This window comes from Oratosquilla oratoria, chromosome 23 (genome assembly GCF_046742065.1).
Source record: "Oratosquilla oratoria isolate Oo_2021 chromosome 23, ASM4674206v1, whole genome shotgun sequence".
NCBI classification, from domain to species: domain Eukaryota; kingdom Metazoa; phylum Arthropoda; class Malacostraca; order Stomatopoda; family Squillidae; genus Oratosquilla; species Oratosquilla oratoria.
In genome coordinates this window covers 7,025,245-7,039,986 of record NC_134799.1, presented here as the reverse complement: position 1 = coordinate 7,039,986, position 14,742 = coordinate 7,025,245, and the positions used below count along the sequence as shown (strand labels likewise).

The 14,742-nt window shown below is 40.8% G+C and overlaps 1 protein-coding gene across 6 annotated transcripts in view; it reads left to right on the top strand.

Moving 5' to 3' along the window:
• The window catches only part of Stlk (Ste20-like kinase), a 32,702-nt gene extending 18,740 nt beyond the window's left edge, over window positions 1-13,962 (top strand). For 5 of the 6 annotated variants that reach the window (XM_076206633.1, XM_076206632.1, XM_076206634.1 and 2 more), the window contains 7 exons: window positions 2,417-2,635; window positions 2,826-3,058; window positions 3,504-3,675; window positions 6,753-6,933; window positions 11,247-11,288; window positions 11,762-12,019; window positions 13,836-13,962. In XM_076206633.1, coding sequence (XP_076062748.1) covers window positions 2,465-2,635; window positions 2,826-3,058; window positions 3,504-3,675; window positions 6,753-6,933; window positions 11,247-11,288; window positions 11,762-12,019; window positions 13,836-13,912 — 1,134 coding nt within the window. In that variant the 5' untranslated portion in view covers window positions 2,417-2,464 and the 3' untranslated portion in view covers window positions 13,913-13,962. The remainder of the gene's footprint in view (window positions 1-2,416; window positions 2,636-2,825; window positions 3,059-3,503; window positions 3,676-6,752; window positions 6,934-11,246; window positions 11,289-11,761; window positions 12,020-13,835) is intronic. The other variant, XM_076206630.1, reaches the window with a different exon arrangement.
• The last annotated feature ends 780 nt before the right edge of the window (window positions 13,963-14,742 follow it).

The window sequence follows — 14,742 nt, the reverse complement described above, 5'->3', positions numbered from 1 at the left end:
AGAAAATTGAAAAAATCCAAAGAGCAACTTCGAAGACGACCCCCACACTTTCAGAACTGTCATATGGAGAGAGATTGTTAAAACTAGAGTTAACGGCCCTGGAACAAAGAAGAGGAAGAGGAGACTTGTTGACCATATATAGAATCATGAGAGAAATGGAAATTCTTGATAGAGAAGATTTACTGAATTGGAATACAAGAAATACAAGGGGACATGGAAGTGCAAAAAGGACAGTTACAGAAGAGACCTGAAAAAGAACAGCTTTCCCCATAGAGTAGTTGATGTATGGAACAAACTGGATGAAATGATACTATGTGCAAAAACCATACATGAATTTAAGAACAATTTAGACACTGTGAGATACAGAGATGGGACACCATAACCATAGCTCCCCTTCCCATAAGATACAACTAGGTAAATACACACACACACACACATACTGTATAAGGGAAAAGGCCTTTTGGTATATGTATGTATATCATGTGTTGCATGTTGACTTTGTTTAAGTGGTTGCTTTGTTGGGTGGTTTTAGGAATGTAGGATGTTTAGTGGATGCAGGTGGCTAAAAATTATCACAGCTTTAGTCAGCAGTATGTGTGGTTAGCCAGAGATGTGCACTTAAGTTCCTACCCAGGATATCATTTGGGATGTTAAGGATAAAGGTTTGTGGCATGTATCCCACAAGAGCTGAGGTCTGATGTGATGTGTATCTTGGTGATGCTAGCAGCTGTTTTTCTATTTTGAGAAAGCCCTGGTAAGGATGAAATGTCAAATCAAAGTAGTCTTGCTATATCATTGTGTTTTTTCATCACACTTTTCAAAACACTTCCTCTTCCTAACCTGTTTTTGGTCTTCCTCTCCTTTTTCCGTCTACACTTGCCTCATCAGTTTTGGGATGATTCCACTGTTGTCTAATTTTTCACTAACACTGAGGGACTTTTGCTGCTTTGAGCAAAAAAAAAAAATAATAATAATTTCAAAGCTACTGCACAATATTCAAACTCTCATACAACTTATGTAAAGCATGTTTTCAATAAAAAGTATTTTTGAGGAGTATTTTATTAAGATGTACATAAGTCAAAATGGCCACATTTTGTAAATTAGAATGAGTGGCAATAATTTGATGTGTGTGGAACCAATACAACAGCTGGGTTACAACTTATCTTTGAGGAAACATTGAATTACTCTGTCCCCTTCCAGTCTCTTCATATCCCAATACCTCTTAAGTTGAATCCTGTTCATCTATTCCTCTATATGCACCTTCTCATTACATTTCCCCATTATTTCCTTGTTAAACTTTATTAACTTTACAAACACCACAGTGTATTTTCATTACACACCCTTCCTCCTTATGACTGAACCAGGTGTTCTCAGCCGACTTCCATCACGATCAAGGTTTCAACCACATATTCATCTATGTTCAGTGTTGCTTTAGTTGACATTTTTTTACCTTCCCACACATTTTTCATTGATCATACTACATTTTTTTGCTTCCAATATTCAATGTTTTATTTACTACTCTTTACCATATCCATTTAAAATATCTGCTTTTTATCTTTATAGTGAGGAAACCATTCCTGTCCTCTCCCTATATTTTGGATTGGGGAACTGGATAGACCCACTGGTGATAGGTTGGGAATCCCTTTTAAGAGAGATGTTGTAGGAGGGATCACTAATCGAATTAAATTTATGAACCAATTGTTTTAAGAGGCACTTGTATGGGGGTCCATAATTGTGTATTGTTGATTTTTGAAATATACAGTAAACTGATTTTCTTGACATGATAAGATAGTAATCATTGTCTCGAGTTTCACTGACTGGAAACCCACAGACCCACAGTGGCTGGCAACAGTTCCCAGGTCTTCCCATAGATCTCTCAGGGAAGAAACTTTGGATTGTTGTCATTGTTGAGTTAGTGTGAAATTGTTTCTATGCCATTAGCCAAGAGCAACAGGAGGAGGGGAGTAGTCACAGGTTGTCAGCTCTCCATGTCTGAAAAGGTACAAGAAATACAGCTCAGGTTTGGAGAGAGAGAGAGAAATCTTGGGTTCAGTCTGAAGATAAAGTGTCATCACCTCAAGAGCTCTGCTTCCAGATGAAGGTGAGGAGATTGATGGGTTTTTGAAAATGGATAGCAGCAGGGTGATGATCCTCTTACAGGACCAACACAAGCAGGTGCCCATCATTGGTCCCCTTCTTCGCATATTATCTGGACAGTGAAAGTTTACTTTTAACTATTCTTGTCAAAGGAAATAACTGGTATTAGAATTTTTCACATAAATGTGTATCAGCATCTGCACCAGGTAATAATTCTGATCAAAGAAATGAAAGGTTAACAGATTATTCATTATAAAGATTGAATTGTGCCAAGAACTTTCTAGAACAAGTTATATCCTTTCTCCTTTACTTGTAACAGGCAAGTTCTACAACAGAGAGCATTGCCCTTGTCCCCAGTTCCCCAAGTATGGTGTCTTTTGAACCATCCAGCGAAAATTACGATGTCACCAGCCACCTTGGAACATCGTGTGGGGGGGTGGGTAGCGTCTGGGTTGCCAAGCACCGACCCAGCTGTTTACACATTGCAGTCAAGATCTACGATATGGATAAATGCGGAGAAGAGTTGGACCTGATCAGAGTAAGTTGTAGTAGAATAGATCAACCTCTAGTAAGTTTTAAATAGATGAGCTAGTGAAGATGGCATAAGCTAATGGTATTTACCTCTAGTTTTTATGAAATTGATTGATAAATTATTTGAGTTACATTTTTCATGCTGGATCATCCAAGTTCAAGCAGATTGGAAAATGTCATATGTTATACCTTAACAGGAGGAGATCAGTACTGTGCGACAACTTCGCCACCCCAACATTGTACACTACTTGACTACATTTACATCTGAGCATCATCTCTGGATCCTAATGCCTCTCCAAGGCTTTGGGTCAGCATCTCACTTAGTGGCTACACATTTTCCAGAAGGTCTCTCAGAACAGCATCTAGCGCTTATAGTTCGGGATGTTTTGCATGGACTGTGTTATTTGCACAGTAAGGCTATTATCCACAGGTCAGTCATATTTTGCATAAAGGAGATTAAATTGTATGTTAATCAGATTAATGGGTAAAAAGTCTGAAAAATACAAAAATTTATGGGCAAAACTATAGAGTGTCATATGGCATTTGGCTAAGTGGGATAATCTATTTTATCTGAACTACTGGTATATGGAGTATTACAGTTCACAGTAATGCATCAAGCTTCACACCTAATAGAACAAAAATTAAGCCTGAATGTGAAAATTGATCATATGGAAAAAATAGTAATTGGTTGCAGCTCATCTAAAAACACACCAAACACTACTTAAGCTATAAATCAAAACATTCAGCCCTGAGGTATATCCTCACTAAGTAAAATAACTTTGTATTAGGAAAAATATAATTTTTAAAGTTACCATTTGACATTTAGAAAATAATCACATTAAGTTCACTGCTTAGAATCTTTATCACTCATACAGGGCTGTGCGTGGAAGTCACATTCTAATAGGATCAGATGGACATTGTTCTCTGAGTGGATTGCGTCATAGTACCAGTGTTATCCAGAGTGGTAAATGGCAGAAGACAGTCCACTTTTACCCTCCACAGGCAGCCTACAATCTCAACTGGGCCAGCCCAGAGCTTTTAGAACAGGTAAGAGCCTTAGTCCTAACTTCATATCTTAGAAGACAAATGCTCCTGAAAAACTATGAGTTAACTTTTTATTTTATGTTGTGAACCATTAGTGTCATGGTAATTTCTTGAAGGATTTTTTTTTTTTTTTTTTTTTTTTTTTTTTACACCTAATAGGAAAACAAAGTAAAAGTGCCTTGATTCTTTGTGGGAGAAAAATGAAATACTGAAAAAAGATTCCCCATTCCCCTCACCTTGCCACATTGTCACCTTTCATAACATATAGCACAGTACCATGAAAAGAGGAGGTGATGTTCTAAGAGTGATACAGGAGAGATTTACAAAGAACAGTAGAGAGAAGGGATAGTTAAACCTCAGCATTCCTCAATGAGTGCAGATTTGTCCAACATGAATATTAATCAATAAATACATATAAAGCTGATCACTTTAAAGTGTAATGAGGAATAGAAATTTGGGAATGGATGCTAAGAGGAGACTGTATGAAGGAGTGATTGTGCCAACAGCACTGTATGGAGCAGAAACATGGAACATAAGAGAGGAAGAGAGAAGGAGCTTGAATGTGTTTGAGATGAAGTGTCTGAGAAATATGATGGGGGTTACTAGGCTAGATAGAGTGAGAAATGAGGAGGTGAGGAGGAGAACAGGGGTAGAAAAGGAGTTGGGAGATAGGGTTGATGAAAGAGTATTAGGATGGTTTGGACACATGGAAAGAATGAGTGAAGAAAGACTAGTAAAGGAGGTATGGAAGGCAGATGTGGAGGGAGTGAACATGAGGGGATGTCCTAGAATGAGATGGATGGATGGGGTGAAGGGGGCTTTGGGGAAGAGGGAAATGTCTGTTGAGGAAGGACGGGAGAGGACAGAAGACAGGGGTGAATGGAGAATGGTTGTATGTGGAGGATGTTGTGATGCATGAAGTGGAATGGACGGGGATGGGGGGTGAGGTAGTGTGTGTGAGTAAAATTTTGACGCAGCCCGAAGGGATTTCTCCCCGTCCTCCCCTTTATATGGGGGGACGGAGAGGGGGGTCGCCGATTTAATGAAGCGGCCTTGCTGTAGATGTGCTGTGTCTTGCGACACTGCTTCTGACCCAGGGCAGTGGACAGGGTGCAGGGATGACCCGTCATCTAGGAGGTGCTAAGATGGGAGGGAGGGTGGAGGGGTGTGGAGTGTTTTCAGGGATGGAATGGGTGGGAATGATTTTGTGCCTTTTCCTTTTTTGGCTACTTCCCTAGTAAGGGGGAAAAAGCCTTGGTATATGTATGTATGTACTTTAACTTTTGTATTCTATCTACAACCCTTCTTGAATATCTTCTCTACCATCCATACATAGCCATTCTCCACTCATCCCTATCTCCTGCCTTCTCCCTTCTTTGTGTCATAGTACCAGTGTTATCCAGAGTGGTAAATGGCAGAAGACACCACCCAGCACTTCTAAGCTACCAGAAGAGGCTGGATGACAGCATTGTGAACAGCTGCCCAGGATGTAACACTTCACCCCATACCATACAACACATAATGGAAGACTGCATTATACACAATCATGCACGCAAATAACACAACATACACTCTATAAAGGATTTGTGGGAAAACCCAGTTTCGGCTGTGGCATTCCTTGGGGAGACGGGACTGCTCAGACAGACAGTCTAGGGAACGACAACAACAACAATCTCTACAATGTTCTCAAGAATAGAAACTCTAGTTTTATATATATATATAAAGAGAGAGAGAGAGAGAGAGAGAGAGAGAGAGACAGACAGACATTCTGGCAGGTTGTAAGTAGGAGTAATTTCCTGACTAGTTTTTACAGATAGCCAAAGTCAAAAGGCATATACCCACCCCCACCCATCTAATTCCCACCCATTCCACTCCCATCCACCACCATTTCCTTCCTCTCATCATAGCTCCTCATGGATAACAGAGAAGTATGGTAGGGGTTACAAGGTTGGATAGAGTTAGAAATGAGGAGGTGAGGAGGAGGAGAGCTGGGGTGGAAAAAGAGATGGCAAATAGGGTTGATGAAAATGTAATGTGATGTTTTGGACACATGGAAGGAATGAGTGAAGAAAGATTAGTAAAAGAGGTGGAAGGCAGAGGTGGGTGGAGTGAACATGAGAGAACAACCAAGGATGAGATGGATAGATGGAGTGAGAGTGGTGTTAAGGAAGTTAAGGAGGTCTATTGAGCAAGAAATGGAGAAGGCAGGACATAGGGGTGAATGGAGAATGGCTGTCTATAGACAATATTATGATGCAAGAAAGGGTAGGGATGGGGGAGGTGGTTAAGGAGTGGGTATGTGTGAATGATATTTTGATGCAACCCAAAAGGATTTCTCCTCATTTTCTATTTTTCTGCATGAGGGGATGGAGAGGGATGTTGCCAATTAAGTGATATATATGTATATATTTATGTATATAGGTATGTATGTATCAGCTGGGGTAGGAGGAAACACAGTGGTAAGCTTACACGAGATTTATTACTCTTAACATTTCAGACCTGGGTCCTTCTTCATAGAGATTACAATAAGAATTATTATGCAAGCATATGTGTGGGCTATTTATCCAGGTCTTCATTGTGCTTGAGTGTTGTACCTTTCCCCATTCTCTAATTTGCTCCAGCGCCCCCTCCTTATGTCACCTGTTGTCTCCCAAGTGATCTTTTGCCACTGCTGGCCCTCTCTGTTGTTGGATGCATCTAATGCATATAAATGCCAGGAAGTCAGGAAGAAAGATAGGTGAAATAGTGAGGAAAAATAAGAGGAACTATGTGAGGACAGTATAAATAATACAACATGTGGGGGGGTGCCATAGGATATACATTGTATTTCCTATTAGATCATACAGTACTGATGGTTGTATATTATCTATTTTTTGCAGTTGGAATAAATTTGAATTTTATATATATATATATATATATATATATATATATATATATATATATATATATATATATATATATATATATATATATATATATATATATATATACATATTTTATGCTGAAGAGTCTCATCAGATACAGTGTGATAGTTGTTACTATGCATCCAGCAGCCTGATAATATGCTTTGTGTTTTTCAGGATTTGTATGGTTATAGTGAAAAGAGTGATATATACAGCTTAGGTATAACTATATGTGAGCTGGGGAACAGTGAAGTACCTTACAGGAACTTGCCATCAACTCTATTGTTAGTAGAGAAGCTGGAGGGGAGAACTCCCTGTCTGCGTGACTCTAGTAACTGCCAAAACCATGTGGAGAATGGTAAGGTCCTCTTCTATGTATGATACAGTATTATGATTTTATGTAAACCTCCATAATAATTTTAGCATTTCTAATTATAATAATTCTGTTCTTAATTTTATTTTTTATTCATGGTAAGAAAATGAAATTAAAATAATTTCACATTGCATTGAAAATCCATGTGAACAAGTTGCACAAACACGGCAAAGGAAGCATGGACTGGAAGTGAGACATTTATTCCTGACATTTCATCTATTGACTTTGAGGATGTCAGTAAACAAAATGTCAGGAATAAACACTTCACTTCCAGTCCATGTTTCCTTTGCCGTGTTTATGTCACATTGCATTGTCAGAGACCTCACATGGAGTCATGTATGTGGAACGACTATGATCCATGAGACAACACCCTTTCATCCCCACCCTGAACAGCCTCACCTAAATGATCTCACATGAGAAACCGCCCACATGATGCTAGAACCCTCTACACCCTCCTCACCTGAATCCGAAGAACCCACCACAAGGCCTCTTACCCCTTCCAATCCACCGCACTCCCTACCCACAGACCTGCCCTCCCCCCCTCAGCCACCCTAGCATCCACAAACCTACTGCCTCAAGAAAAGACGCAGCTCTCCAGCAGAAACCTTAGAAGATACAATTAATTTAGAAAATTATACCATACTAGTTAACTCCCCACCCCAAAAGTGTCATCACACCATCCTCTCCCCAAGCAACCAAAACAAATCACACCCATCTGTACATAGGATGCACAGCCTCAAAATTGGAGGTGAGAGCACAAATTTACCCTAACTTCGTGTCAACCACACACCTAAAATCCAAACCCTATTCAAGCCTCTTACACCTGTCACATTCAAATTCATCCCTAAACTCTCCTGGACCCACAACACACAAACACACTGAAGGACCTCCAACTGCAGTGACCAACAAATCCAAATCCAGCCCCCACTGATACACAACCCCCTACATACATAAATATCCTAAAAGTTCTTTTTGCCTTAATAAGGGGGTAGCCATGTCAGAGCATACATTCACCCTATACCCACCCCACACTCATCCAGAAACAGATTAATTGTCCTTCCCATCTTAGGTCAGAGGTGATGCAGCAAGACAGCACTTTCACAGTAGACCCCTTATCCTACAACAAAAATAATAATGCACTCCATCAACTGTAAAATTACCAAGGACTTCTCCCAAACTGAGAAAATATACGAGTCCTCAAACATTTACATTCCTTCCGTAACTTTCTAAAACGTTCATTTAAACCTATCCATGAAAATTTCCTTTCCTCTTCACTTTTCTAACTCCCAGGAACATATACATTCACAGACCCATATCTCACATCCCAGTTTCACCTTCATCCATTTTAACTTTAAAGATACTTCCCTCCACTCCACCATGCACTTTCCTATCTCTATAGATTGGATATTAGTTCACTAGAATCAGTACAGAGGAGATTGACCAAAACGATGCAAGGACAGAAATTTACCTTACAAAGACAGGCTTAGGCACCTTAACTTACACTCTCTGAAGAGATGTAGAGTGCAGGATGGTCTAATAGAGGTATTCAAATGGGTCAAGGGCTTTAACAAGGGTGATGTAAGCATGGTCATCAAATCAAGACAGCAGGGTAGGACTCATTGTAGTGGATTTAAATTGGATAAATTTAGGTTTAAGAAGGAAAGAGACAAGAACTGGTTTACCAATAGAGGTTAACAAATGGAATAGACTTAGCAGCCATGTAGTGAGCCCTGAAACTATTGGTTGTTTTAAGAGAACTTTATAAACGGGAATGATAGGTGGTAATGGACATGAAACTGCCTAAAGTAGGCCTTATGATATCTTGTAGTTCCCCCTCAATCTTATGTTATCACTTACCAGCGCAGCCACTCATTCACTCCCTCTCCCCCTCAGCCTGAACACCCTCCCCACCACACTCCCAAACTCAAAACCACCCTTCTCTTTCAGCTTAGTTTCACTTGATGTTAACACACCTATCTTATGTCTCACAAACAAACTGCCAATCTTTTCCCCTTTGCTCTCATCTGTACCACAATCACACACATTTAATGACCCATTTGTTAGGGTTCTGTTTGGAGTTCTCTCAGACTCCCATGTACCTTGAATCCTTGTAGGATGACCATAAAGAGAGCAGGGTCCCTTGTCCCATCACCACATCCCACTTAGTTGCCTTTTATGACACTGATAGGAAACTTGGTGGCACAATTCTTTCCCCCATCTCCCCTACCACAGGTTATAGGACGAAATAGTCATAGAAGTAATGGACAGTTTCAAAGGAGGCTTTAAGGAGAAACAGTAGAAGTACAATAGTAGCATAATTTCACCAGATGTAGAGATTTTAGTCTACATATACCAAGGCTTTTTCCCCCTTACAAGGGAGGTAGCCAAAAAGGGAAAAGCATAAAATCATTTCCACCCATTCCATCCCTGAATACACTCCACACCCCTCCACCCTCCCTCTTATCTGAGCACCTCCTGGATGATGGGTCATCCCTGCACCTTGTCCACTGCCCTGGGTCAGAAGCAGTGTCGCAAGACACAGCACATCCACAGCAAGGCCACTTCATTAAATCGGCGACCCCCCCCCTCTCCGTCCCCCCATTGCATAAAAGGAGAGGACGGGGAGAAATCCCTTCGGGCTGCGTCAAATTTTGCTCACACATACTACCTCACCCCCCATCCCCCCGCCCATTCCACCTCATGCAATCACAACATCATCCATATACAACCATTCTCCATTCACCCCTGTCTTCTGTCCTCTCCCGTCCTTCCTCAACCGACATTCCCCTCTTCCCCATAGCCCCCTTCACCCCATCCATCTACCTCATCCTAGGACGTCCCCTCATGTTCACTCCCTCCACATCTGCCTTCCATACCTCTTTCACTAGTCTTTCTTCACTCATTCTTTCCATGTGTCCAAACCATCCCAATATTCTTTCATCAACCCTATCTCCCAGCTCCTTTTCCACCCCTGTTCTCCTCCTCACCTCCTCATTTCTCACTCTATCTAGCCTAGTAACCCCCATCATACTTCTCAGACACCTCATCTCAAACACATTCAAACTCCTTCTCTCTTCTTCTCTTATGTTCCATGTTTCTGCCCCATACAGCGCTGTTGGCATAATCACTCCTTCATACAGTCTCCTCTTAGCATCCATTCCCAAATGTCTATTCCTCATTACACTCTTTAATCCACCAAGGCATTTACTCGCTTCTCTCAATCTACATTCTACCTCCACCTTCACTCCACCTTTTCCTTCCACCTTTGCACCTAAGTATCTAAAACTATCCACTTCCTCCAATCGCTCTCCCTTAATGCTCACTTCCGGTCTACTGCCACTTTCACCCCTTGTACATCTCATCACCTTACTTTTACCCACATTTATCTTTAGCTTTCTTCTATCACATACTCTCCCAAACTCTGCCACCAACTTCCTCAATCCCTCCTCCGATCCTGCCACAAGCGCAGTGTTGTCCGCAAACAACAGCTGGCTCACCTCCCACTTTTCTCCATTTTCTTTAACCATCTCCAATCCCTTGCCCACTACCCTTGCATTTACCTCTCGCACCACCCCATCCATGTATAAGTTGAACAGCCAGGGCGACATAACGCATCCTTGACGAAGTCCCGCCTTTACCTCGAACCACTCACTCTCTCCATTTCCAATCCTGACACAAGCTCTACTACTCTCATAAAAACTCTTGACAGCTCCCAGAAGCTTTCCTCCTATCCCGTATATCTGCATAACCTCCCACAGTGCCTTTCTGTCTACCCTATCATAAGCCTTTTCCAGATCCATAAAAGCCCAAAAAAACATCCTTCCCCTTTCCTATAGCTTTCTCACATATCTGTCTTACCACAAAGATCTGATCTACACAACCTCTACCTGTCCTAAATCCACACTGTTCCTCACCAATTACTCCTTCTGTTCCTCTCCTAAACCTCTCAATCAAGATCCTCCCATAAGCCTTCCCATACATACATACATATACCAAGGCTTTTTCCCCCTTACAAGGGGGGTAGCCAAAAAGAAAAAGGCATAAAATCATTCCCACCCATTCCATCCCTGAATACACTCCACACCCCTCCACCCTCCCTCCTATCTTAGCACCTCCTTCCCAACTAAGCTTAACAAGCTAATCCCTCTGAAACTACTACATTCACACTTGTCCCCTTTTCCCTTGTAAAGAGGAACTATACAAGCACTCCTCCAGTCCTCCGGCACTCTACCCTCTCTCCAGCAAACATTAAATAACCTCACCAGCCAGTCCACCATCACTGTACCTCCCTTTTTCAGACATTCTGCATGGCATCCATCCAGACCAGTTGCCTTACATAGGTAAATAATTTATGGCTACAGTTTGTAGGGGTGCCCCAAAACAGTCCCTGAAACATTGGCTGCATATTACCATGCAGTCAACCCAGTATCAGAGAACTGGGCTATTGAGTGCAAAGGACTGAAGAGAGTAAGATGGGGATGAGTCAGGTACAAAAAAGGAAAAGGTCAGGGGTGTAGACAGATAGATGTTAGTGCCAGTGAAGGCAGATAGGAGAAGATGGGTGCTGAGATGGGAGGGATGTTAAAGGAGTTTTAATTTATATGAAATGGAGTGTGCTTTGACACAACCACCCAGGTCACAAGAGGATATATATATATATATATAAATATATATATATATATATATTACTATATATAAATGCGAAGTATATGTATGTATGTATGTATGTATATATTACTATTGATATATTTATACTAAATGTGAAAAAGCTGTACAATATAAACCAGGTAGACATTCCTTTTTCCCATGACAGGCCGGGCAACAGACTCAGGGCTGGGCAGTGTGGCCAATAACATGATGAATTTGAACCAGCAAGTGAACCTTAGCCAGAAGTCCTTCAGCCAATGGGCACACAATTTGGTGTCGCTCTGTCTTCACCGTCTTCCGCAGAACCGCCCATCTGCACCAGAGCTACTGCAGCATTCCTTCATAAAGCAGACACGCCGCCTCCATGCTACTTTGCCTCAACTCCTGCATCCACTCCTGCCCATGAATGAACACATTGACTCAGGTGCTTGTCTGAATTGTTCTATTATAGGGAGGGTCACATGTAGAAAATATGGGGTAAAATTATTTCTAACACTTGAAGAGCTTCAAATTTTTCAAAGTGATGTAGTTAAGAACTCATGAATTTCATAATACAGACGCTCCTCAACTTACGTTTTAGTTATGTTCCGAACGGCCGAACGTAAGGTGAAAATGAACGTAAGTTGTTACTGTACGTTCTAGTAATGTATGACCGTTCATATTGTACTATGCATCCGTAAATTCTATTACCGTATCTTATAAAACACCCCTAAATCATTAATTATACACATAACATTGTAAAATACAGTAAACATCCACTTATCCGAACTCCAAGGGGGATTAGAAATGTTCGGTTAATCCGACTTTGTATGGTTCATTCCCATAGAGTTTTATGAGGTAATGTCAGCTGCAATATTCGTACCTGTAAACTTAACATACACATGGAAATACTTAAAATAGTTCATAAACATATTCTATAGAATATAAACAGCCGATCAGGTGTAAACATGGAGTGTGCTGCCACCGTGTGAGCACTTAGTGAAGCTTGCGGGTGGCGCGGGGGTGGCGGAAGAGGCGGCGGGGTGTTTGAATGTTCGGTTGAGATCTAAATACGTTCGGATGAAGCAATGAAAATGTTCGTTTAATGCGATTATTCGGTTAAAACGCGTTCGGATGAGTGCAAGTTTACTGTAACATTAATTTCAAATAAATTAAATTCAAGCAACATAAATGGAGATGGTGGAGGAGGGGGGGAGGAAGAGGCAAGGCACGTTCAGTCTGTCGTTTGTGCCATGTAAACAATGGACGCAGTGTCATGCGCAAGTATCGTTTGAACTACGGAGAGCGCGCTAAACTAAAAAATTCACTCAATTTTTTTTTTTTTTTTTTTTTTTACAATTTTTTTTACAGTCAGTTCAAACGTAAAACGAATGAACGTAAGTAGAGGAGCGTCTGTATAAAATCAGTAATTCATCATAATGGCTTATAGTTAGCTACATAACATGCGAGCAAGATTTTTTTTTGTAAAACGGTATAGAATTTGTACATCTTGTGTTTGAGATGAAATGTCCAAGAAATACGGTAGGGGTAACTAGGTTGGATAGAGTGAGAAGCGAGGAGGAGAGCAGGAGTGGAAAAGGAGATGACAGATTGGGCTGATGAAAGAATGTTGGGATGCTTTGGATACATGGAAAGAATGAGTTAAGAAAGATTAGTAAAAGAGGCGTGGAAGGCAGAGGTATTGAGAGTGAATTTGAGGGGACAACTGAGGATGAGATGGATGTTTGGAGTGAATGGGGCATTGTGCAAGAGAAGAATGTATGTTGAGCAAAGAAGGGAGAAGGCAGGAGATAGGGATGAGTGGAGAATGGCTATGTATGGATGATGTTGTTATGCAAGGAAGGGAGGGACAGGGGATGGGGAGATAGGGGTGTATGTGTGTGAATGATGTTTTGACACAGCCCAAAGGGATTTCTCCCTGTCTTCTCTTTTTCTGCAAGAGGGGACGGAGATGGAAGTCACTAATTAAGAGAAGTGGCCTTGCTGTGGATGTACTGTGTCTTGCTGCATTGCTTCTGACCGAGGGTATTGGGTAGGATACAGGGATGACTCATCATCCATGAGGAGCTAAGATGATAGGGAGGAAAGGGTGGTGGAGGGGAGCAGAATAGGTGGAAGTGGGTACATCCCTTTGACTTGGCTACCTTCCTTGTAAGGGGGAAAAAGCTCTTGATGTATGAATAGATAGGCATCTTGTACCATTGAGCTTCCTATGATTTATAATATTTCTTCTTTTACAGGAGATTCTGTGGCTGATCTATTAGAAGACAATATTTCACAATTAAGTCTGAATGAAGAATTCTCATGGAATTTTTGATTTGGCTGTAATATACTAGAATATTAAATATATATGTAGATATTTCATTTCTTGTGATTGTTATTTTCCTTAATGAAATGAAATGAGAAATGAATTAGTTTGTAAATTTTTTGTATTAGTCTTGCTGATTGCTGGGAACCATGCTGAGGAGGCATAGTCAAGGGTGATTCTGATGAATTGCTTATAGATGGTTATTAAAAAATTTTTTGGTATCCAAAGTCAGTGCTAGATATGGTTAAGCAGGTTTGTAATCTTGTTAATTTTGCTGTCAGGTCTTTGATATGTAGGCTGAAAATAATGAGTATCAAATGTGAGGCTCAGAATTTGAGTGTTCTTTTTCAGTGGAAGGAACTGGCCATTTAATTTTACTATAGGGTGGATATTTTATTCATGGTTGTCTGGTATAATTTCACAATTGATTTCTGAGGTTAGTCTTCCATTCTCTTATCACTGAGCCATTGTTTCAATTTTTTAAGGAGGCTTGGCTGGTCTTTACTCCTATTGTGCTGGGTTGAACAGTAGTGATGAAAGTATTGCACTATGCAGGACTCCATTTTATAGCCTTTTTGTATCTGAGATTTGGTTGCTTTGGGTTACTCTGATTAGTCTTCCTGCTGTAAAGTTGGTTAATTGGAAAAGGAGGTGAGGGAAAAGTGGCTAGAGTATCATGGGGAGTTGTTGGATTCAGAGGATGATAGGGAGGCTTTGATTGTGGTAATGGAAGATGCCAGGAAAAATTATTGTGAAGTGAGAGAAAATACAAAGTGCATTAAAAAAAATTGAAGCTCCTAAGGCACCTGGATTTGATGGTTGCCATGCGGAATGTCTGA